Source organism: Lissotriton vulgaris, chromosome 3_2 (assembly GCF_964263255.1).
Source record: "Lissotriton vulgaris chromosome 3_2, aLisVul1.2, whole genome shotgun sequence".
In the NCBI taxonomy this organism is placed as follows: Eukaryota; Metazoa; Chordata; class Amphibia; order Caudata; family Salamandridae; genus Lissotriton; species Lissotriton vulgaris.
In genome coordinates, this window is record NC_141690.1 from 186966509 (window position 1) to 186991676 (window position 25168).

At 46.9% G+C, this 25168-nt stretch overlaps 1 protein-coding gene across 3 annotated transcripts in view; it reads right to left on the bottom strand.

Annotated features, from left to right (window-relative positions):
- The window catches only part of FAM193A (family with sequence similarity 193 member A), a 577965-nt gene that overhangs the window by 503519 nt on the left and 49278 nt on the right, over positions 1 to 25168 (bottom strand). For all 3 annotated transcript variants that reach the window (XM_086964186.1, XM_086964185.1, XM_086964184.1), the window contains exon 2: positions 18381 to 18446. In XM_086964186.1, the coding sequence (XP_086820312.1) occupies positions 18381 to 18446 (66 nt within the window). The remainder of the gene's footprint in view (positions 1 to 18380; positions 18447 to 25168) is intronic.

Below are 25168 nucleotides of genomic sequence, written 5' to 3' on the forward strand. Positions count from 1 at the left end.
AAGCGTTTCGCCGTTGAACGGTGTGTTCAGGATACTGTGTTGTACCTCGGGTTTGAACCCTGAGATCCTGAGCCAGGCGTGTCTCCTTTCCGTGACACCTATCATCATGAGCCTGCTGGCGGTGTCTGCTCCGTCCAGGGCCGTCTTAAGGCAAGAATTTGCAGCGTTTTCCCTTCTTCGATCAATTTTTCGGCCTTCTGCCTAGCATCCTGGGGTAGGTCCTTCAACAACTGCCCCAGCCCCTCCATGATCTGGTACATGTGCCTGTTTAACAGGGCGTTGGAATTAGCCATGCGCCAGTGGGTTGCGGCATTTCGCTCGTTCCTTCTCCCCACCAGATCCATCCTCTTGCTCTCCTTATCCGGTGGTGGGCCCGAGGTAGTGGATACGCTCGCCCTCTTCCTAGCTGTGGCCGTGATAATGCAGTCAGCGGAGACCTCGCCCCGAATGTAGGCCGGGTCCTTCGAGGAGTGTTTGTACTTTTTCTCTGTTCTGGGAGTTACCGCCTTGCATGTTGCGCGCTCTTTGAACGCTTCCTTTCCCTGAGCCAAGACGCTCTCGAGCATTGGAAGGAACTGGCCTTTTGTTTGTGTTGGGAGCAATGTCTCTAGCAGGAAGTCTGCTTTCTGCTTTTCCTCGTCGAGCTTTAGCTTGAATGCAGCTGCGGCAGATTGTATCGCCGAGTTGTATGCCCCGATGTCGTCCGGCGGCGAGGGTCTCTAGGGGTATGAGTCGACCGCCTCTTCCGGGCTCTCGGTGTCGACGTCTAGGTAATCCTCCTCGCGTGGGTCAGAGGTGGCCGACTCGGCGTCCAACCTACTGCCCTCATCCTCCTCATAGCTGGGATTCTCTTCACCTTCCTGGTCGTCGACCATCTCGTCGCTAGGCACATGGTCGTCGACATGTTCTTCTTCCTCTTCGACCAGATCTAGCACGGTGTGCTTGGTCTTGTGTGGAATCGTGAAGGCACTCATCTCGGCGGCGAAATCTTTTCTCCACTGCAAGAGGCTTGCCATTTCGGCTTCTAGCCAACGTCTTTTCCTTTCCATCTCGGCTGCGTTTTCGGCTTCGGAACGTTCGGCCCCTCTCTTCGTCGCCTGGTTCGGCTGCGAGATTTTCGGCGTCGACGGCTTGGACGTCGAACTGGCTTTCGGGTCCTTGGACGGCGCTGAGGCTTTAGGGTCTTTCTCCCTCGACGTCGATCGGTCCCTTTCGGCGACGATCTTCGACGCTTTCTGCTGGTCAACAGCTTTCGGCGCCAGGGACTCCTTCTCCGAGGATCCACTGGGCCTGCTTGTGGTCGCGGACGGCAGATGTCGCTGCGTCGGCGCCTTCGGGCTCTTGGCCTCGTACTTTCGAGACTCAGAGTCTCTCGTGTTCTTGTGGGACGTCGAGTCTCCTACCTTATAAGGTGTCTTCTTGTAATCGGTCTCTACGACCGTGTAGCTGTCGTCTTCGGCGGCAGCGTGGTCCTCTTCCTCCGAGGACATCCCCAGCTCGTACAGCGATGGCGTCGGGGATTTTCCTTCGAGGGTGGTGTGTGCTACCCTTTGTCTCTTCCTCACACGAAGGGTCTTCTGGGCGAAGACGGCGCAGGCGTTGCAGTCCTCGCTTCTGTGTTCTACCGGCAGGCAAAGGTTGCAAACCGGGTGCTGGTCTTTCTGCGCGTACTTGTGTCTGCAGTTCGGGCAGAACTCGAACAGCGTAATGTCCATCCTCGTGCGTTCAGGCCTCCCTGACCGTGTGGACGTCGACGATAGTCGAAGTTCGAGGTTTTCACCTTCTTTTCTCTTCGTCAATGTTCTGTGAAGTCTTCTTTAGTCTTCTTCTTCCAATATCTTCTCCAACTTCCACTCTTTTCAGTACTTTCCGCAAAAATGTCTGGAGCCCAACGGGAACGATCCAGACCCGACCGCGGAAAAAAGAATCTGAAGATGGCGCCCAAGAGTGGGAGCTTCCGCAGGAAGCATGCCGACGTCACCGGAAATGCACCCGAGGAGGTGTGACGCCGACGCCCACAAGGGCTACAAAAAAAAATTTAAAAAAAGAAGACTACGAATCCGGACCCAACCACAAGACCGCGGAATATGCACAGCATAGTGAATCCAGAAAGATTCACGCTGCAAAACCTTGTATATGGAACAGATTCTCAAACACAGGGCAACAATAGGTTTTGTACAGCTTGTATTCTGAACCTGCCCGTATATGAAGTTGCTTTCATATTGGATACTAAAAAAAAGAGGTTCGGTAAAACAAAATATTTGTCACACAATTTGGTTTAGCAAAAAGTCGCAATAAATGCAGGTTTTCTGGTTTTACCTAGTAGAAAACAGCCACCAAAAGGGTATCCATTGGTCTCTCCTTTTGCCTCAAAGGTTAGTTCTTTATTTTTACCTCACTGTGCATGAAGTTAGAAGGAGGTGGGGCAGCTACGATAGTGTTATCAGCGCCCCACGGAACAGAGTAAGGCACGTTTAGGTCTTGTTTCTCTCTCATGTAGCCGTTCTTTTCTGTATGTTTTTATGGAGCTCATGCTAAACTGTTCTACATATCGTTATGTATTTTAAGATGGGCAGAAATCGGGTTGCAATCTATAGTTTTTTTTTTGTAAAAGCTAGGTTTTATGTGATCAGTTTATGGCTGACAAAATGCTCTGCATTCCAATGTATGCATTTCAATGTACTTTTAGATAAACGCCATATTGCTGGGTTTTTTGCCTCTTTGTAGCAAATTTCTGCACTCCTCTGCAGGATGTGGCTTTGCTTCATTGTGGGTCACATGGATTGTTTGTAGTCCTTTACCTTCCTTCTGTAAAATTCACTGCAGCCGCTATAGAGCCAGAACCTACGGCGAGGAGCTTGTTTGGAGGCAACTTAATGGGCTTGGGTTCTGTAGCTGATGAGGTGCAGGTGTTGTCTCAAGAGCATTTATGCTCAATAAGGCCATGTTGTGTGCGTAGTCTTTGAAGCTCGGTTCATGTCTGATCGGTTGTTTGTTGGGTTTAAGTTCAGGCACTATGTTTAGGTTAGTTTGCTTCCTAATGAGAACTATTGTAGGGGATTTTGTTTCATACTGAAAATTTGTATTTGCTCCAGGAGGAGGAGGAGGAGCTTTTGTTATGCTAGAATTTTGTAAACTCGAGGGGTCTTCTTTGGGTAAATTTGCTCAGGCATGTTTACTGTTTCAGAGGGCATGTGATCTGGTGTTGATGGCAGAGCATGGTTTTGCTCTGGGGGTTATTTTATGTAAACTGTACAAAGCTGTATCTCCTCCACCCAGTTCGTTTAGCCTTTGACATTTTATGCATATCAGATAAATTGTTGGGTCTCCAAGCGTCTGTGGAGGTTTAGGACAAGCAAGAGAATCTTTAGGAATAAATACATGTTAAGTGGCTTGGTCTAGGACTCCCAAACAAACAAAAACAAGCATTTGGAATGCAATAGGTCTTGCATTTACGCGAGTTTGAGCTACTGACATTGCAAGTGACAATGCCTTTTATTTTTGATTTCGTTTTTAAAACCTAAATAAAAGGCATTGTCATTTACAATGCCAGTAGCTTAAACTCTCGTTAATGCGAGACCTATTGCATTGCAAATGCTTGTTTTCGTAGATTGTTGAGAGGGTGCATGCAAGAATGAGTTAGTGGGTGGATAAATCGATGCATGTGTGCAAGAATAAGTTGCATGTATGACGATGTTAGTAAATGTTGCTCTGGCATCTACATGTCATTGTGTGTGTGTGTGTATATATAGCGTGAGCAAGCCTTATCGGCGAAACGCGTCGCACCGTATTCTACTGCCATTAAAATATTCTACAACGAACTCTGAGCGTCCTGGCTTCCTTCAGTATTTGGAGGGGATTGGTGTATATTTGAGGCCTGTCGGTGGCCTAACCAGGACCGCGCCGGGACAACCCCACGCATCTACCGGCACTGGAGGAGAGATATATATATATATGCGAGTTGGCAGCTATCCTTTTGAGAAAGGGAGAAGTGAAAGTTTTCTTTCTCTGACGGCACCGCAGGACACGCGAACATTTTTGTGGAGAGCGGAGCAACCTGCACTGGCTAATTTAATTTGTGCAATGAGTGGGACTTGGTTAAATGCACGCAAACTATGCTAAAAACAAGCTTTGTCTCACCCTACAAAAACATTGCATTTTGGGGCTTGCAGTGAAGTTACAAGCCACGTGACCACTGGGAACTACTGTTTTTAACCACACTCACCTGTGACCAAGGCCTCACGGCTGAAACGCGTAAGGATTGTGTGTTACCTCCGCCTTCCATGACGTAATAAAAGTCTGCCTGTCCATCAGTCGGTGTTGGACTCTGTTTGTTGCTGGAGAGAGTTCCGTATTGCCAGGATCTCCATTCCTGGTTTGAGAGTCCGCCCTGCAGGTCCGGGGGCCCCGGTAAAATGGAGAAGTTGTGGTGATATATATATATATATATATATATATATATATGACTGCATATGGCCAGCTTCTAAGTTTAATTTTTTTTAAAACATTTTAATGCGAGCATATGCCTCTGAGGCAGCAGTATTTTTTCTTTTTTGTACTTGATCTTTTAATTTAGCTTGCATTTGTTTGTTATGGAAGGGGGTGACAAGGCTCACAGCTCTTACTTCGGGCTAGGTAGAAATTCGAGTTTAGTATGCCTGTACTCAGAATGATAAAGTGCATCTTTTAGTGAAATTGGTTTTAACATTGTGTTTGAAAATACCACTTTTAGAAAGTAAGTATTTTCTTGTCTAACCATCCAAGCCTGCCTCTGCTAGGTTGTGTATTCCTTGTCTGGAGTTTGAGTGATAGGGGCTGGGGGATTCCAAGTGACGGAGTGAGTAAGCACAGGGCTGTATAGAGAGATCTGCATTTAGATGGGTGAGAGGAGTTTTACCTGGGACCTGAATAGGCCTATGCCTTTCCTCCACAATACTGGCTCCACCTCCTGTGGTGAGTCTGATGTCCCTGCCCTGCACTGTGAAAGGAAAGGAGGAGTCTTGTCAACAAAGTGCTCCAGGACTGACGAGAACTCATTTGGACTAGACAAAGGCCTCTCTGCCTTCAGAGAAAAAAGAGAAACTGTGTATAAAAAGGGGGACTCAGACTCCAGAATTTTAGATCACTTTTGGGAAACAAGACGAAATGTTTGCTGAGTAGAGGAACCAGAGTGACTGAGGAGAGACTATCCCTAAGCGTGAGGGATTGGCCTGCAGTGGTTGCCCGACTGCCAAAGAGAGAAGAAAAGACGTTGTGTTACTTGTATTCAACTTCTGAAGGATCTCCAAAGGCTTGCGAAAGAGCCTGCCTCCTGCTGAAGTCTCAGGGACAACAGACTTCACCCACGAGCTCCCCAAGAGTTCTTTGGAAGTGCCTGCAGTTGTGTTGGGCTTTCTGAGGGACTGCGTGTCTAAAGGAGCTGGAAGCGCGACGCACAAAGAAGAAGAGTGTCGCCGAACTGCTGCTGCCGTTTCACAACACAAAAGTGCCTTGCATCACCGGAGAAGAGGATCAACTTCGCACCAGACGCCAACGCATCATCGGAGAAGCGCGTCGCAGCATCGCTGGGAAAGTGCGTCACCGCTGCAGATGTTGCATCGTTGCCGAAGCGCCTCGCATGGCCGGAGAAGAGGATCGACGTTGAATCAGACACCGCAGCATCACCAGGAAGCGGGTCGCAGGGTCTGTCGCGGCATCAAAGCATTGTTGAGTCGCAGCACGGCGGTCATGCATTGTGTCGCATCAAGAAGACGCCATATTTATTTCATTGCACCGGATCTTCATCGCATCACGGCGTTGCGGGCCGCATCGCCAAGGAAGCGCAGTAAGAAACAGACGCATCACCTCCCCTCGCAGAGAAGAACCAACTCATCCCCTACGCCTCAGTAGGGACCCGAAAAAATCACTGTTCTTGTGTGTAAGGAACCGACGCATCACCTTCCATGCAACACTTTCGTTGTATAGTGTTATGCATCCTAAGGTACATTGAACTCAAAGTGTCGCATTTTACATACAAAGAGAACTAAACTATTTCTACAATTTTTAAAGGTACAGTATTGTGGAGTTTGGTCATTTGGGGTCTTGTGTTAAGTCTATATAAAAATACTTATTTGTATACTACAACTTGTGTGGTGTGCATCTGTAGTGTTGTCATTGGGTTACTGTATGTGTTCATAAATTCTTTACACACTGCCTCTGAGATAAACCGGTCTGCTCGTGCCAAGCTACAAAGGGGGTGAGCAGGGGTTATTTTAGGAGTGTACCCCCCCTTACCCTGACTAGATGTAAGGGTCCCTATTTGGACAAAGGTACCTACCTCTGCCAACTAGAGACCCCTAAATCTAACAGGCCTACACAAAACCACAGGTGCAGACTCCTGAAAAGGCAGTGAGCGAAGCCGAAAGTTGAACACTCCTTAGATCCCAACGATACCACAACTCATAAGCGGAGCCTAGCAAAGCAGGAATACAGGTACTACATGTGGGAGGAGGCTAAAACCAGAGTCACCAAAATACAGCACACTATTTATGAAGTTGGCGATAAGGCTGGCAAGCTTCTGGACGAAAGGGAGCAAGTTAGTCGCTGGGTGGCACAACTGAATTCAGACACAGGGGTAGCAATCACAGACCCACAAAAGATAGTAAACACATTTGCACTTCATTATGAGACAATATACAAGTCGTGACCACGCTAGAGGAACATTTTGCATTTCTTAAAGACCTACAGATGTCCAGACTTGCACCTCACGAAGTTCAGGCCTTGGAGGCAGACTTGATACCTGACAAACTAACACTAGCCATAAGTGGGCACCAATCGGGGAAAGCTATAGGTCCAAATGGCATTCCCATCGAACTCTACAAAAAAGCAGGGTGCAAACTCATGCCACACTTGCTCAAAATGTATGAAGCCAGTCTTGAAGCGGGAACACTTCCCAGAGATCAGCGCACAGCGACAAGCTTATCAATTCCAAAACCCGGTAAACCCCCACAGGAATGCTCATCTTATCGACCAATCTCCTGCTGAATGCAGAAGCCAAAATACTAGCAAAGGCACTGGCCGCTAGGCTCCAACCGTACTTTACAACCCTGGTACACCCAGACCAATCAGGTTTTATGTTGGGCCGAAATACGGCACTTAATCGGAGACAACTTAATAGTGTAATGGCCCGCATACCCACTATCCAGGAAGAGGCGGTCATACTCTCCTTGGATGCACGTATGGCTTTCGATCTAGTTGAATGGCCTTTCCTTTTCACAGTACTATGACACTGTGGCTTTGGCCCCAAATATTGAGCCTGGATCCAACTCCTCTACACATAGCCTCTGGCACATGTGGTGGTAAACGCACAAGTCGCTGCCGACTCCTCTAGGTCGCGGACAAGACAAGGCTGTCCATTGTCTCCCCTTCTGTCTGCTCTGGTGCTGGAGCCGTTGGCGGCCTGGATAAGGAGGGATTGGGATGTTAGATATATGCGTGTTATATGGTTGAGTCTCCACCTAGACTTTCAACTGGGCCAAATTGGTTCTTTATGTGCTTAGTGGCCCACCTCCCAGACTGCGGCCGGGCTGCACGATACAGGTCGCAGACAGGGTGGCTCAAATTCTCTGAATATATATTACTTCCCAACCCACACATTTCATCAAGAAAAACCTTTTAGAGCCACTAAAAAGACTCCGCCACGACGTTAAATATTGGCACTCCCTGCCACTGACGCTCTTGGGTCTCTATACGCCCCGCAAAACACTCCATTTCTGGTTCCTTACTCCTACTTCAAAGCAATCGATGGAGAAGTAAGTCATCTTCTCTGTGATGGGAAACCTGCAAGTATAGAGAGAGGCACTGGAGAAAACGAAGACCCAGGAGGGGACACGGTAAAAGAAAAAGAGAAGGGACAGCCGCAAACCAGAAATGTTACGGCCAAGAAAGACAAAACCAAGAAACAACCACTATAGAAGATCATAAGATCATAAGAATTTAGTTATAAACAAGGTACACAAAGACCTACACAAACCACCATGTCGTCCCATGTCGTCCCATAGTATCCACTAGAAGAAGTGTGCATGAACCAGTTGGAAAATTCCTATATAAATATTTACAGCCACTGGTAATCAAGACCAAATCCTACATAAGGGATACAACCAATTTCCTTAACAAATTGAAAACCATAACAACTAACCAACAAACACTAGTATTAGCAACCATTGATGTTAAAGCATTATACAAGTCAATCCCTGATAGACAAGGTCTGGAAGCAATAGAAAAGGCGTTATTGCACAGTGAATACACAGAGGACTTACAAATCTTCCTAATGGAGCTAATGGAGTTCACGCTTATGCACAGTTATTTTTCCTATGGCAACAAATGGAATATCCAAAAGAGTGGAACCTCTATGGGAAACTGTACAGCACCAGCATATGCGAATTTATACATGACAGCATTTGAAGAGGAACATATTTATAATGGAGAAGAATGGAGCACAAACATGAGGATGTATGTCCGGTTCATAGACAACATTTTTGTAATGTGGAGTGGTACCAGAGAAACAATGCAAAATCAAGTTGAAAGATTGAACACAATCGATGACAGGATACAATTCACCTGGGAGATAAAGGAAGATTGGATTAATTTCCTAGATGTTGAAATTACACAGACCAGTGAAGGGTTCACGACCAACCTATACAGAAAAGCAACCGATAGAAACAATTTGCTAAGATTTGATAGTCATCACCCGCCATCATTAAAAAGACATCTCCCTTATTCTCAGTTGCTAAGGGTTAAACGAGTGGTCTTGGAACCCAATCAATACAATCAACATGATACAACGTTTCCAGGACAGAGGATATCCAGAACAAATAGTCAAACATGCCATACAAAGGTGCACCAACAAAACCAGAGAAGAGTTGATGACATCAACATCACGGCAGAAAGAGAACCTAATAGTATACATGATATGATATGTAACCTAAATGTGATATTAGGATCTTATAATGCTAGCTATCACCAGCAAATCTAATCCAATACTAGCTACTCTTCAATAGTAATCACCATAATGATACACCCTTAAATGACACGTAGGAAAAACAGGGCTGCAAATGAACATTAATGCTTGAACTCTTTGTAATATTGAGCTCCATCGTGATCAATATTGAGTGATAGATCACATTAGAAGGGGATAAAATCATCCAAGCACATAGGAGACGAGGAGTTAGCCAATACATCACCTATAGCATGTATAACAGCGTAGCAGCAATAACAGAGGGGTTGATAATATAGGAGATGTGCGACTCGCGGGCACAATAACGTTTTTTTCAAAATAGGCAACAGCCCCTTTAAGAAGCTACAAGCAAAGCGCGCATGCGAAGAGACATAGTCGTTAGCACGAACACCGAGCGGTTACCAGAACGAGGCAAATGAAACGCGATATGCAACAAGAGAGGTAAGCGCGAATGATTAGCGTCTCTAAACTCAGATTTAAAACCATACAAGCTTAGAAAGGGTTACATTTATAGTTATATCACACGCATTAAGCGGTGTGAGAACTGAGGACGTTTTATAATGGTCAGCATTAACGGGAGCATCAATGTCTAACAAGAGGTGAGTTCATGTAAAACGCCAACACACAGACCAGAGAGAAAACAGCACAGCAGCTAGTCATAAGGGGCAAAGAGTGGCGAAATAGAAACAGGGGACACAAGCAAACTAGAATAGGTATGTAAATAAGCACTATGCTTAAACAGCAACATAATTGTATAATAGTATAAAATTTCCATGGGCACCATGAGTTACTAAGGGTTGTTCATATTTTATTTTTGTAGAGCTTATCCCCGATGAAGGCGAACTCGCCGAAATGCATTGGAGTTGAATTTTTCAAAAAAGGATAATGCTAATGTATAAAGTGGAAAGAAAACAAAAGAATATATGGATGCGATTGAAACATCATTAAAATAAATAATTAAAATTAAGATTGAACCAACAAAATAATGAGTGGAGTAAATTCATTCAGGGTTAAAGTTAAGCTGATTGGGAACAGCAGAGAACCAGTGCCCGAGGAGACTGCCCTATAATTCATAGGACGGCTACAAATTCACAAACCTGCCCGTATAGCCATTCACAAATTAGTACGGGGCTGGTATGAAGTGGAATTGCCCTACCCAAAACATACTAATGGGCCTCGCAGCTCATTGTGGTAAACCAGTGGCTGCATGCCCCACAAGACGAACTGGCACTCTCTGTGCTGAAGGTGTTCTGGGAGCACTATATAATAAATCACGTAAAAATATACTATTGGGACCCACTGCACACACCATACACATTCGGTTCACTGCACTACGTGCGCTCGGCTGGGAAGGGGTCTTAACACAACATACACCACTTTGGTACACCCAACGACTAGGTAGACTCCGTAATAGCAAAGGCTTCAACCAATGGGACCTCATAGGTATATCAAAGGTAGGGGACCTGTGGAGAAAAGGTAGGTGACCTGCAGAGAAAAGGCAGGGGACCCATGGAGAAAAGATAGGGGACCTGTAGAGAAAAGATAGGGGACCTGTGGAGAAAAGATAGGGGACCTGTGGAGAAAAGATAGGGGACCTGTGGAGAAAAGGTGGGTAATGTCATTCTCCCAACTTCAGGAGACATACGAGATGGCATCGACGGAACAATACTGATACCTACAGATCAAACATGCGCACACAAAAGCTATTCCACCAGGCACCGGTCTCCCCGAGTCCTCACCACTGGAGGACAGACTGTTGACAGACTATATGACTAAAAAAGCCATCTCCCTGACATATCGTATATGTTCAAGAAACAACTCCGGGGTGCGCATAAATTGGCCCAAGTCAATGGCATTCCCACCTGCTCCATGGCAGCTCCTCCTGGGCTGCAGGTGCATGCTGTGCTGGTCACCAAAGGGGTTCAAATACTTGGGAATTTATAGAACGTTAGACCGGGTTGGCTTTTACGAACACAACTTGAGAGGTGTCCTTCAGGACTATAGGGCAGACTAGGGACACTGGCAAAACTTCTGCTTTCTCCGATGGGCACAGCTGCCCTCTATAAAATGATCACACTACCTAAGTTCCTGTATATGTACCAGAACACACTATACGAGGTGCTGGATACTTTTTCCAAGAGGTGGCCACAACAACTAAACTACTTCTTTGGGATGGGGAGGCCACAACACATTGCCCTGACAATGCTGACCAGGGGCCCCTTCGTAGGGCGAATCACCCTGCCTGACATAAAACTGTACTACTGGGCAACTCAACTGCTAGTAGTTAATGGGTGGTCAGAGAAGCCAGTCTGCGCCAGTCCGCGTCCAAACGCTCCCAGATCCCAGTACCTCCCGAGCATTATGGTAGGAAATCGACTCATATATAGCTCTTCTTCCCTGCACGTCTTAAGATCTACCTATAACCCTCTATGTTTGCACTCGGTCCTTCCTACTAACATTAAGGCCCGTTGTAAAACGTGTAATTGGGGATTATCCCCTCCAACCACAGGGAGACATCACATTGATCACAATTGGAGGCTGTTCCTTCTTAATTGTCGATCGATGTCGAAACATTGTGCAGAACTGGCCCTGTTGATAGAAGAGTTCAACCCCGACGTCCTCTTTTCAACAGAGACGTGGCTCCAGCTGGAAGCTGATCCTGCTACAGTATGGGCCACCCCTCAGGGTTACACCTTAAAGCGGCTGGATCGCAAGACCGGCAGAGGCGGAGGGCTGGCTATCATCTATAGAGACAACTATAGATGCCGTATTACTCCCTCTACTACGCTAGTCTGTGAGGGCTTACACTTTACTCTCGAATTCCCCCCCACTACCACCTTTTCAGGCATCTTAGTCTATCTACTGCCTGGTACCCCTGGTCCATTCGTCACGAATATGACGGATGTAGCGGCTAACCTAGTGCTCACCTCGGCAAATTTTACTATGTTAGGCGACCTAAATTTGCATCTGGACGATCCGCTTGATTCTGCAGCTAACAGTTTTCGACTGAATCTCCAAGCCATTGATCTGCTCCAAAAAGGATTTCTCTCGACACATACAAAGGGGCATCTCCTAGATCATATCTACAGTAATCTTGATAGCCTAAGTGTTGAGTCACCTATACCACTGCCTTGGACCGACCACTACTTAATACCCTTTTATATGGTCCACGAGCACTCCCCCCATTACACAAGACCATAAAAAACATTGGGGGAGGAAATGGGTCTCGCTCCCCTCTCCCAAGTGGGAATTGGCTCTTGCCGAACTTAAACCTCCGAAGGTTACAAACCCCAACACAGCTACTGCCAATTTTGACAATTGGATTCTTAAATCCCTTGATCTAGTTCTCCCGAAGAAATCTCTGCATTCGATAAAAAGATCTAAAGTAGCCCCCTGGTACTCCCCCGCCTTGAGAACTATGAAACAATCCTGTCGTAAACTGGAGAGAGCCTGGAGGCAGGATCACTCACAGCCTAAGAAATCAGAGTATAGAGCTGCAATTAAGCTATATAAAAATGAATTGAAGTCAGCACAAGCCCAATTTTATTAATCTAAAATCAACTGAGCTGCAAACTCCCCCAAAGAGATTTTTTAAATTGCCAAGTCATTGATTTCCCCCTCCCCCGAGCATTTGTCATCGGAAGGCGCGCTAGCCCGATGTAACAATCTAGCCATCTTTTTCTCCCAGAAGATCCAAACCATTTACTCCTCCTTCGCCACAGGTAGAAGTGACTCGGAGACTGCTGCCGGTACAAGTCCTGACCTTTCAGTCCCCTGTTTGCTGGATGAATTCCCTCTCCTAGACTCCATCTCGTTAGATAGAATGATCCCTAAAGTCACCTCGGGATCTCCCAATGATCCAGCACCCCCACAGGTTCTTACCAAGGTCATTGATGCCATTCGCCCGGTCATCCTGGATGTCCTTAACTCCTCTATCACCTCGAGCACCGTTCCACTCCCGTGGAAATGTGCAATGGTTAAAGCCCTTTTGAAAAAACCTACCTTAGATCAAAACAACCTGGCCAACTTTCATCCAATTTCCCTTCTTCCCTGGATGAGCAAGTTGCTTGAAAGGCACATTAATAATATCTTAGTAGATTATTTAGAATCTAACAATTTGCTATGTGCCTCTCAGACGGGATTCCGCCCTCAACACGGAACTGAAACAGCTCTGCTGGCAGTGACGGAAGAAACAAGATCTGTGCTGGACCGGGGAGGGAAAGCAGCCATCATATTATTAGATCTCAGCGCCGCGTTCGACACGGTTAACCATGTCACTCTATTACATCGTCTAAAGGGCATGGGCGTGTCGGGCGCGGCCCTGGCATGGCTGACTTCCTTCCTGGATGAGCGCTTCTTCCAGGTGTTTGAGGGTAAGGTAGTCTCCTCCAAGCAACCACTCAGTTGTGGGGTACCCCAGGGCTCTGCCCTGAGCCCCACACTTTTTAATGTCTTTATGAGACCGCTGGCAGAGATAGTCCATCCCTTCGGTGTGCGTATTGTCACCTACGAGGACGACACCCAATTGGTGGTCTCTTTAGACCACACTGAGGGGTCGTCCAATACACTGGGCCCCTGTCTAGAGGCAGTAGCCAAGTGGATGACATCCTCCTGTCTCAGACTAAACGGGGAGAAGACTGAGATTATGCTACTGGGCAACCCTGCATCGACCACTCTGGCTTCCATCTGGCCCACATGTCTAGATTCTCCTCCCCCTCCCAAACCCCAGATAAAGAGCCTTGGAGTCTGGCTCGATAAAGCGCTAGACTTCTCTGACCAGGCCACTAGAACGGCATCCACGTGTGTCGGGCTAATGAGAATGCTCCGGAAGGTGCTCCCTCTGCTTCCATTCCAGGCGAGGAGAATCATGGTCAGGCCCTGATACTCTCCCGCCTGGATTACGGAAATGCCTTATATCTAGGAGCCCCGGCAGCAGTGATCAATAGACTTCAGGTCACTCAAAACTGCGCGGCTGGACTACTATTTAAAATTGCTCGTTGGCAGTCGGCCAAGAAGGCCTTAAAAGAACTACACTGGCTCCCTGTGGCTGCAAGGGTACAATTCAAGGCCATGTGCATTGTGCATAAATCCCTTCATCAAACAGCCCCTGCCATGATGTTCCCCCTAATTGTGCCCTACCTTCCCTCCAGAGCCCTTCGCTCCAGTGCACTGCATTTAGCCACCACAACCTAACTCAACAAAGCCCGATGGGGCGGCCGCTCATTTTCGCACACTGCTGCGAGAATTTGGAATTCCCTTCCTCTGGATCTCAGAGAGAGCAACAACTGGATGGCATTCAGGAAAGCTTTAAAAACTCACTTGTTTGGAAAAGCGTGTTAACCTACCCAGTACCTCGCCTTAGTAATCAGTTAAAGCGCTGCGAGGCCTCCGGGTAGTTACGCGCTATATAAATATAATTTTTCATTTCATTTCATTTGAGTCCCAGAGGGAACCAGCCAGGCAGACAAACATATCATATGGGCCGGGTGGGTTACCTGAGACACCCATACAGTGCAGGAAGGCCCCCGCCTACCCCTGGCAGCCAACCCAACACAGGAAGAAGGCTACCAAGAAACTAGGATAGGAGGGGACGATAACATTAGAGATGCCTCTTTTGGATTCTGGGATGCTCACAGACCTGCAACAACTAGAGGGGTGGACTCAATGTGATAGAATAGGGATCAACAAGCTGTGGGAGGAGTGGGGGTGCAAGGGGCTCCTCCTGTTTGAGGAACTCCAGAACCAATAGGAGTTGGCTAACACCCAACACTACAGATATCTGCAACATCTAGCAGGCTATACAGAGAAAGTCTGTAAGGTGTTGTACGAAAATCCCCATGAATATCGAATACTAGCAGCCCCACTGCATAGACGTGCGGTGTCCCAGATTTAAAGAATCCTGCTGACCAACAGCTACTCCTCCCCAACGTCACTGAAAGACTGGTGGGAAACAGACGTAGGTAAATAAGAGAACAAGGATTGGGGTGAGGCATGTCGACATCCACAGGAAGTGGCAATCCGAGCAAGATGAGCCTGGTACAGTTGAAAATCCTCCATAAGGCATCCTACACGCGAACTGCGTTGCCCCATATGGGGAAGACAAATGCCTGAGAGGCTGTAGACAATCAGGGACACTACTACATATGCTGATGGGCTGTCAGTGGGAAGGCGACTGGCTCGAGGAGTCTACCGCGGGAGACAGAATGGTGTACCTGGCTTTAGCAACCCTTGGAATATGGGAGAGCAGACACTGCCCTAATACACTCTGCTGTGATGCAACATAGTCCTCATGGTGGCCAGAAGGGACCTAGTGTAGTGGAAATGCCCCAATTGTGGAACATTGGGCGACCAACAGAGACTGGTGTATGTTGGGAGAGAAATCAGTTTACAAATCCAGAGGATACCCAAAGAAATTTGAGTCACCATGGGGCCCATGGCAAGAATGCAGAAACACAGGCTAACCTCTAAGGTGCGGGAGTACTGAAAAGAGACTAGGAGCGGTGGGAACCTAACAGCTTGGTTAAATATATCGAGAACCAATTCTGAGACTTTAAAGACCAATGGGGTGAGATACAAGTGGGTGGGGGGCCTCAGGGTCCCCAGATTTCTTGGACGTTGCAGGACACGCAGGCTTTAGCTAGCAGAGGTTCAGAGCAGGAGACAGGCCGGTAGGACTGGGGCACAAATTAGTTGTAGTTTTCCTCTTCCGCAGCACATATCTAGATTTAGGGGTTTTACAAGGGGACAAATGGGTCCCTTCCCTGGGTATTTACACCCCCTAGTATGCCACCCTCCAGTATGAGGGGGCACATGCCTCATCCTGATTAGAGGGGTCCCTCCATCTCCAGGATGGCGAGGACTAAAAGTGGCTTTCACTTCACCCCCCTCCCCCACCATAGAGGTGGGATTGGCAAAGGTTGGGCACACCTCCCTTCGTGGCTAGGTTTTCCCGCCCGTTCTCACACCCAAACTGGGGGTCAGAACCAATAGGAGCCAGTTGCTGATAGCATCAAAAGGCTGTGGGTAGCTAACAAAGGTGGCAGTTCTTTGAAGCTTCCTCTTCGAGGACCCTGCCCTTCCTGGGGGAGGAGGCATGACACGTCTGCCCAGGATGTACTTAGTTTCCAGACTCCAGAGAGCGGAGGCTCTCTACCCAGGGATCCATAAACATGTCTGGTGGTGGCAGACAGCTGGGAGCCAGTCAAGAACCACACTAGGGCTGGTCGTTTTTCAGAAGGGATCTCTAAGATGCCCTCCGAGTATATTTTTCATTACATTCCACACAGGAATCAGTGTGGGTTTAATGTGTTGGGAAGTTTTATAACACACTTCAGTAAAGCCATCATGGAGCTGTGGAGTTCGCAAAATCCCAGCCCCTGCATTAAAATTGGCTTCACTGCACTTGCAATGTCTGTGAAAGGCACAGACACTATAGGGGCATAGTGCTCTTACAGCTATGCCCTCACCTAGGTATGGTGCACCCTTTTTTTAGGGCTGCTGGAGGGGTAACCTACCCATGCTATAGGCAGTGTTGGTGTGCATGGCAAACAGGGACGTGTGCCATGTTGACTCTTTAGTTTGATCTGCCCCAAAACACCCAGTCTCCATTGGCAGGGTGGGGGTGTTAAGGTCAGGGGTCTCGGAGGGTGGTTTAATATATGCTGCAGCCCTCAGAGGCCCTCTCTGGTCACCAGGGGTACCTTCTACCAGGGATCTACAAGTAGCCCAAAGGTGTGCCAATTGTAGCTACAAAGGTACAGTTTTAGGAAAGAGCATAGGTGCCAGGGCCTGGTTAGCAGGGTTGCAGCACCCATTCAGTCAAAGTTGGCATCAGGTATCCAGCAAAACTACCTAGATTTAAGGGGCAACCATGCAAAAAGGGGCACTTTCCTACATGAGTTGATGGGTATTTTTGTGAAAGGTAAACTATCAATAAGAAGAAGTTATAACAAAATAAAATGTTTAACTGATACAATTTCCAATCTCATCAACAGAGAAAGGGTTGCTCTCCCTGAAATAGTTACAATTCTAAAGCTCTAACGTCATCAATGTTTTGTTTCTTGCTTCAAAAACATCAAATCTATATGTAAACCACTGTAGAAGGTAGTTTGACTAGGTATGGGTTGGTGGTTCCTAAACTTCTCAAGTATCTGACCGCTGAGCTGCTGCAATGAAATACTTGAATATAGGACTAATCCCCACACTATTATGGATGCTCACAGCCATCTCACGCAGCAAGAGGCACGCTGACTTTCTTTGGATCTATTAAGGGTAAGCATATTAGATCCCAATTGCTGTATGTCCCAATCTGCCAATTTGGAGTTGTGTTAACTACCATATGGATAGAGGTTTCGGATAGAGGTTTCAGTTTCATAATGGAAAGTGTGGGGGCATCCCCATCAACTGGTGTGGTATCTGTAATTCCGGCCAGCTCCTACTACTCAAAATTACTTGCCTTAGTACATCACGGGCAGAGATTCCAATGAAAACAGCAGTAAGCTCTTGTACATTTATTACTAACATATATTGCGGACACACACAACCTGCTCAATCCACTCTCTACCCAATTTTGTGCATGACCAGTTAAGGCCCAGTGTTCTGTAATGATGCTTAGTCATTCTTGCAATGACAGGTGCCCTAATAGCGAAGAACCCAAGACATTTGTGGTGGCATAAATGAATTATGTAAGCCAATAAGCGGCTACCATGTTATCAGATGAAGGGATAATTAAGGATTTGGCGGTAACTTCGAAAGATAAACTCCTTGTCCATAGTCAATTGATGATGATGATTACGCACTTGTATAGCGCACGACTACCCGTAGGCATCTCGGCGCTTGTACGAATACCGCTGAGGAACCCTGCCTGGCCTTTCCCTGTGAGGAGCCCACTCCTGGGCACCCCCAAGGTCAAGTCAGGCATCCTCAGCGTTGTTAGGGCTGTTGTAGAGATTAAGCATGCTATTGCCCAGAGGTACAGAGTGGGACTCATGATTAGAATAGGCACCGAAGCGAGAATTATCAGGTCCGAGGAAATTGAGCCCGAGACCCGACGAGGCGGGAATTGAACCCTGGTTCCGGCCAGACTACTGCATCAGGGTCTGCCGCTATAACCATTGAGCCACACTTCTCTACTTCTCAATTCAGGTCGCGATTAGAATTTGCATACTGTTTGGTTGTTAAGCCCCTCTTTCAATAATCCTAACATGCTCATTAGGACTCATATTGGTCAATAGTCTATTTACTGAGGAATTTCACTTTTTTTGTAACCGAGAATTTGAATAGTGGTTAAAAATCTTAAGCTTTTGAATACAACCTTCTACCAAGTACAGTGCTATGCTTCAATTGTTTTTATTATTCCAGAAGGCAAAACCAGAAGGTTTCTTACCTGAGAAACACTGGTGAAATCAGAGCCAATGGATCTATCCATAAACTGTGTACCATTTATTGAAACCTATGCAGGAAAAAAATTAACAGGTTTCAGAAGAGGTCTGCTTCAGCGCATCATAAAAGATCGGACGTAATTAGTTACTGCAGCACTATACTATGAAGCAGACAACAAACAATGGTCTGTTTACACAATTTGAAAGCGCAAGAGTTAAAAACAAATGCTACATAAGAAACTCAATCCTATTTAGTGGAGGGCACACAATTCATCCACATGATATCAAAACAAGGAACACTCCCATGAAATGTTTTACTGAAGATATCTTGCGGCATCCAGACCAAATTAAAATTTCCCCCATGTGTTGGAGACGTTTCAATTATCTTAGCCATGTTACACATCTGATAGAAATGAAAGAGCATAGGCTTTTCAGAAGGAAATCATTTTTTGAATGAGGAACATAACTAAATTTACTCTGCTTCTAATCTGACGAGTAGACTTCCTGGAAGCTCTATATGCTATTTATACAATGAATGCATGCACTTGCTAGCTCCTCACACAAGTCTGTGACAACACAATAAAAAAATAAAAAAAAGAATTGAGGAAACAAGGAAGCAGGTAGAAAAAGTAAAACCAAGAAAATGTGCTTATAATAAAAAAAAATACAGAAATGAGTAGAACTTAGGAGGAACCAAGATAGTAGACAAGTCTCCTACTCGCTCCCAGACATCCATCCATAATCTTGCATTTAAGGCTTCTGCAATGAGTGATTTCCCCACATGAAACAAGTGATGGTCAAGGCGCTGCAGAGAGTTGTAGCAGAGGGATGACTGTAGACTTTGATTGCAGCATTTTAGAACTCCCTGGCCTGGAACTGGCATGACAGTAGAGACGGCCTGCCACCTTTGAATTATGAAAACATTTAAAAGTTTGGTTTTAAATGACTGTTTCTGAAACAAAAATATGCTAAAAGCATGTTGTGTTGCTAACTATATTTTTTAGTACTAGAGTTCAACAATTTAGATCTCTTTTTTGGCTATCTAGACAGTACTGCTACCAAAGAACCTGCTCTTTGTATGCCAAGAGTATTCTGCATAAATTCTGTGATATGGTTATGTTTAGGGAATGTATTAAGCGCACGTATACCAACGGGTTCTTGGCGCTATGAGGGGAGGGAGAGATGTCTTCCGGGGCTCTATCAGTAGGCTAGAGTGAATAACCAAGTTTTAATTTTTTTCCTAAAACTGGGATACTCAGATGTTAATCTGATTTCTATTGGCAAGGAATTGCAGTGTGGGGGGCCAAGTACTGACAAGCATTAGAAATGCAATAGGTCTCGCAGCATTAGAGTTAGTGCTTTTAGAATTGTTAATGTTTTTTTTTGTAAATCTTTAGCATGAGGGTGAGGGTGAGTGAGGGTGGGTGAGGGTGGGTGAGTGGGGGTGAGTGGGGGTGAGTGGGGGTGAGTGGGGGTGAGTGGGGGTGAGTGGGGGTGAGTGGGGGTGAGTGGGGGTGAGTGGGGGTGAGTGTGAGTGTGGGTGAGGGTGAGGGATTGAGGGTGAGGGTGAGGGATTGAGGGTGAGGGGTTGAGGGTGGGTGAGGGGTTGAGGGTGAGTGAGGGTGAGGGGTTGAGGGTGAGTGAGGGTGAGGGGTTGAGGGTGAGTGAGGGTGAGGGAGGGTGAGGGTTGAGGGGTTGAGGGTGAGTGGGGGTGAGTGAGGGTGAGGGGTTGAAGGTGAGTGAGGGTGAGGGTGAGTGTGGGTGAGTGTGGGTGAGTGTGGGTGAGTGTGGGTGAGTGTGGGTGAGTGTGGGTGAGTGTGGGTGAGTGTGGGTGAGTGTGGGTGAGTGTGGGTGAGTGTGGGTGAGTGTGGGTGAGTGTGGGTGAGTGTGGGTGAGGGGTTGAGGGTGAGGGTGAGGGTGAGGGTGAGGGTGAGGGTGAGGGTGAGGGTGAGGGTGAGGGTGAGTGAGGGTGAGGGTGAGTGAGGGTGAGGGTGAGTGAGGGTGAGGGTGAGTGAGGGTGAGGGGTTGAGGGTGAGGGGTTGAGGGTGAGGGGTTGAGGGTGAGGGGTTGAGGGTGAGTGTGGGTGAGTGGGTGAGTGTGGGTGAGTGTGGGTGAGTGTGGGTGAGTGTGGGTGAGTGGGTGAGTGTGGGTGAGTGTGGGTGAGTGTGGGTGAGTGAGGGTGAGGGGTTGAGGGTGAGGGGTTGAGGGTGAGGGGTTGAGGGTGAGGGGTTGAGGGTGAGGGGTTGAGGGTGAGGGGTTGAGGGTGAGGGGTTGAGGGTGAGGGGTTGAGGGTGAGGGGTTGAGGGTGAGGGGTTGAGGGTGAGGGGTTGAGGGTGAGGGGTTGAGGGTGAGGGGTTGAGGGTGAGGGGTTGAGGGTGAGGGGTTGAGGGTGAGGGGTTGAGGGTGAGGGGTTGAGGGTGAGGGGTTGAGGGTGAGGGGTTGAGGGTGAGGGGTTGAGGGTGAGGGGTTGAGGGTGAGGGGTTGAGGGTGGGTGAGGGGTTGAGGGTGGGTGAGGGTGAGGGTGAGTGAGGGTGAGGGTGAGTGAGGGTGAGGGGTTGAGGGTGAGGGGTTGAGGGTGAGGGGTTGAGGGTGAGGGGTTGAGGGTGAGTGGGGGTGGGTGAGGGGTTGAGGGTGGGTGAGGGTGAGGAGTTGAGGGTGAGTGAGGATGAGGGGTTGAGGGTGGGTGAGGGTGAGTGTGAGTGAGGGTGAGTGAGGGTGAGGGTGAGTGAAGGTGGGTGAGGGTGAGGGGTTGAGGGTCTTGAATATTAATATAGATATACCTGTTTGTGTGTATATTTTGCACTACTGCTGTACTTGAAATCAATCGTTTTATGTATTGATCAATTGACAAATGTATTACAAAATCTGCAGAATGTAAGGGGTTGAGGCAACACACTGGGTTATAAAGGGGTGACTATTATTTACACTTCGCTGTGTTGAAAGTATATAAATAAGATACTAGGACAAACATTTTATTTTTATGTGTTTATATTTGGTATAATTCAGATTTTTTAAATTCATTCTGGGTAAACTGAGGCATATTCGAGTATTTGCGTGTTATAAACTTGGATATATTACTTTACTTAGAGCACTGCCATGATGAGTGAGTTTAGAGGTATTCGCGGCGCTAGTCCTTTTTTAGTTTCCGCTCTAAAGTTGGGATTGTGTGCCCCGGTTTAAGTCTAGTTGGTCCGCCCTCTATTTCTAAGCCCTGATATGGCGCGAGAGACAAACGCCTAAACGCAAACTTTTACTCTGGATTGTTGACGGGAGGGAATCATCTTACCGTGTGATCCTTCCCCGTTGGATTTAATCTTCTACCCAGCAGTGACTTGAGTTGCGCTGACTGTGTAGAGCCCATTGAAAAAATGTGATCGACTCGGGACGCTTTAAATCAGACGGTCCCATTGTTCGGTAAGGATTGGTAATATACGAATGACACGCTGTGTTTTATTCTTACGGGTTAATTTAGCTCTGATAGACGTGTAAGTTCCTTGTTTGGTTTAATGAGTATACTTCAATTATTCTTTACAGAAGATCGAGGAGGCGGAGAGTTGAGGCAGGCAGGCAGGCATGGGAGGAGAGGAGGAGGGGGGAGGAGAGTAGGGGAGGCACGGCCTAGCGGCCGTGCAATCAAGTAGTGAGGGGGCGGAGTTGTGGGAAGGCTGAGAGAGAGAGTAGGCGGCTGGGGGCATGTGCACGCGCATTTAAGCTCAATGCGCATGCGCATTGAGCTTAAATTTATCGTGCACTGCAAGGAATCGCCACGATTCCTTGCAGTGTGGATAAAGAGCGGATAAGTGCCAATACTCTCGCCTTGCTCGATGCGCATGCGCACCGACAGGCGAGACCTAAAAAACGAGAGCCCCCCATCCTCTTATGCTTTAATCTCGGAATAGTCAACATATTCATAGTGGCTGATCGGAGATTCCGTTTGGGTAAATATCTAGAGATCTTAGTGGATATGAATTTGGAGCCTGTTGCATGAAGTGCGTTAAAGACCATGCATCCGGTATTAAACATGGACCGCTGCGTCACGTCACAGGAAGCCAATGTAGCTGCTTCGTGTAGCAGTGTCTCGGTTGCTGAAAGACTAGCCTAGCCGCTTGATTTTGGATAAGCTGTAGCATGCGAGTTTGGTTAGCAGGGAGACCCAAATAAATGGCATTGGCTTAGTCCAGTCGGGACATTATCAGGGAGAGCCTAATAGCTATGCTTGCCTCCCTGGAGAAAAATGTACTAATTTTCTTAAAGGTCCTCAATTGATAAACGGATGAGGACAAAATCAGGTTAATCTGTTCCTGCATAGATAAGCATTTATCTTGATGCCCAGAATTTTGAAAATGGTGATATTTGTGAACCTGATACCTTGGCCTCCTCCGCCATGTCCAGAATCTTGGTTGTGGGCCCAATCACTTCTAGGAGCTTGTCTTGGCCACCAGGATCTATCGATACCTTTCCGGGGATTCTTCATATATTTTTTGCCAAGAGCGTGGCCATCTTTGGATCCAACTCCGGGGTACAAGCAATCTTGTCCTCCCCCGGTGCCAAGGCCGCGGAACGCGGGTGCATGATCTCGTCCGGGTTCAGCATGTCCGCGTCCTCCGAAGCCGCAGAGGTAGATGGTGTTGCCGTCGCGCCCCATAGCTGAGTCGACCCTGCGTCGTCATCCGTGTCCCCTTGAGCGTCATCATAGGTTTAAATCGCGCAAACGCAGCCTCATCCACCCCTTCAGGGCATTGCTTCTTAGCAGGTGGAGGGGCCGCCTCGACCACAATGCGCACACAGCGCTAGTAATCCACACAGAAACCCACAAGCGCGAATATCACAACGCGCAGTATTACCCACAAAACCCCCCACAGGAGGCGCAAAACATAAAGACAAAAAAAAGGAGCACTTAACTGGCTGCGAAGCAGCGAAGAAAGAGGAGGGACAAAGGATGGCAAGGGATTATGTGCCAGAGGAATGGACACTATAGAAGGACTATGGACATGGTCATACCTCCCTGGTTGTAGGGAGTTGTAGTTTTTTGTTGTTCTGAGTATGCACCGTTTTATCTCTCTGGCTGCTGGTTGTTCGCATAATAATAAAAGCGAAGAGAGAATAGCATAATCTGAAGCCTCTGGTCCGGACATAGAATACCTCAGCACAACCCTCATCAGGGGAACACAAACAAAATCACACCACAGACTATATAGTCAGTAATCGGTAAGTTGCCCGCAAAAAGGGAACAAATTCCATCCTAGTTAGCCCAGAAAATTACTCAAATAGAGGCAGTATTTCCCGATAGAATCCTGTGTTTCTCATGAGGCGTACTAACAATCTGTTTATCAATGGGGATTGCACCACATGTGGAGAACTGTGACACTTGGGGTACAGTCTTTGCTTCAATCTACACAAAAACACATGTGGTCCCGTCTATGGCGGTGATACCAGACGTTCTGAGACAGATTCAAAATGAATATGGTCCAGAACCAGCCTTGAATCTTGGTATGAAATTACTGAAAGATTTCAAACAGGTCTCAGCTTTTTTTTTTAGCTAATATTAAAAGGTGAAGCAGTATCAGTGGCAATACGCCAAAAATTAAAAGAACTTGATATTTCTGAGCAACTGTATTAACTTGCCAGAATTGTTGAAAAATCCTATGAAGAACTAGGAAGAGATAGTTTGGGAGGGAAACCTGTAAAGCCTGAACTAACAGAAAATCCTGAAAAAGTTTTTATCAAAAACAATGTAACTACTCCTAAAAAGAAATGGGAAAATAGTAGACAGCCACTTCCTAAAGAGAAGCGCTCTCAGTCCAGAGGTAGAGTTCCTCAAAAGGAGCCCTCTGAAAAGAGGTATAACCTTAGAAATAGGGATAATTTAAGAAAACCTGACATATCAAGATACTGATACACGATCCTCTCGTACCTTTCAGACTTCCTCGCAGAAATCTGAAAGAAGAGGACGATCAGAACACAAAGAAGAACTAGTGAAGTCCAAAGACGATCAACACGTTCCAAAAATAAGAAAACTCAATTCTCCAAAAAGAAGGTAGCAAGTATTAAAATCAGACATGCCGAGGATCTTGAGGACACAACTCAAGAACGGGGAGTGGGCCCAGACAATGCTGGACAGCACAGCAGAGGTCACCATAGCTCGCAGGATCCTGAAAGATCATCTGGAGACAGTGCCAACACCAGGGTTAGTGTACCCCATAAGTTATATTAAGTAACACTCTGAATAGAGGGGGATATAACTAGGAAGATAAAAGCACTCTTTTGGGAAAAATTATCTAAAGGTTATAACATCCTTCTAGCTGAAAAAGACTGGCCACCTGAATTTGTCAGGCAGTGCCCACATGGCGAAGAGATCATTATGCCAGCCTTCTCTAATCATATTCCTATTCATAAAAGACACACCTATGTCAGAAAATGGGCTGTTGCCCAGGCTCCAGCTTTATATAAAAATCATGTGGGAAGGGATGAGGACTCTCCTCACCATAAAATTCAGTTAAAAAAATCAACCAACTGCTCAGAGGCAGTATCCAGTTAAGCAGGAAGCTAAAAAGCAAGTCAGGGAGATCTTAGATCAACTTGAATAGCAAGGGGTGACTGAAACATGCACCTCGTCCATGAACAATCCTTTGTTTCCTGTCTCCAAACCAGACAAATCAGATCGTCTAGTTTTGGATTACAGACATTTAAACTCTTGTTGCAAAACTTTTGCAGTACAAAATTCACAGTGCAGCACTGATGAATAACATTGTTCGCAAAAAATACAAAACATTAGATATTTCAAACGGTTTCT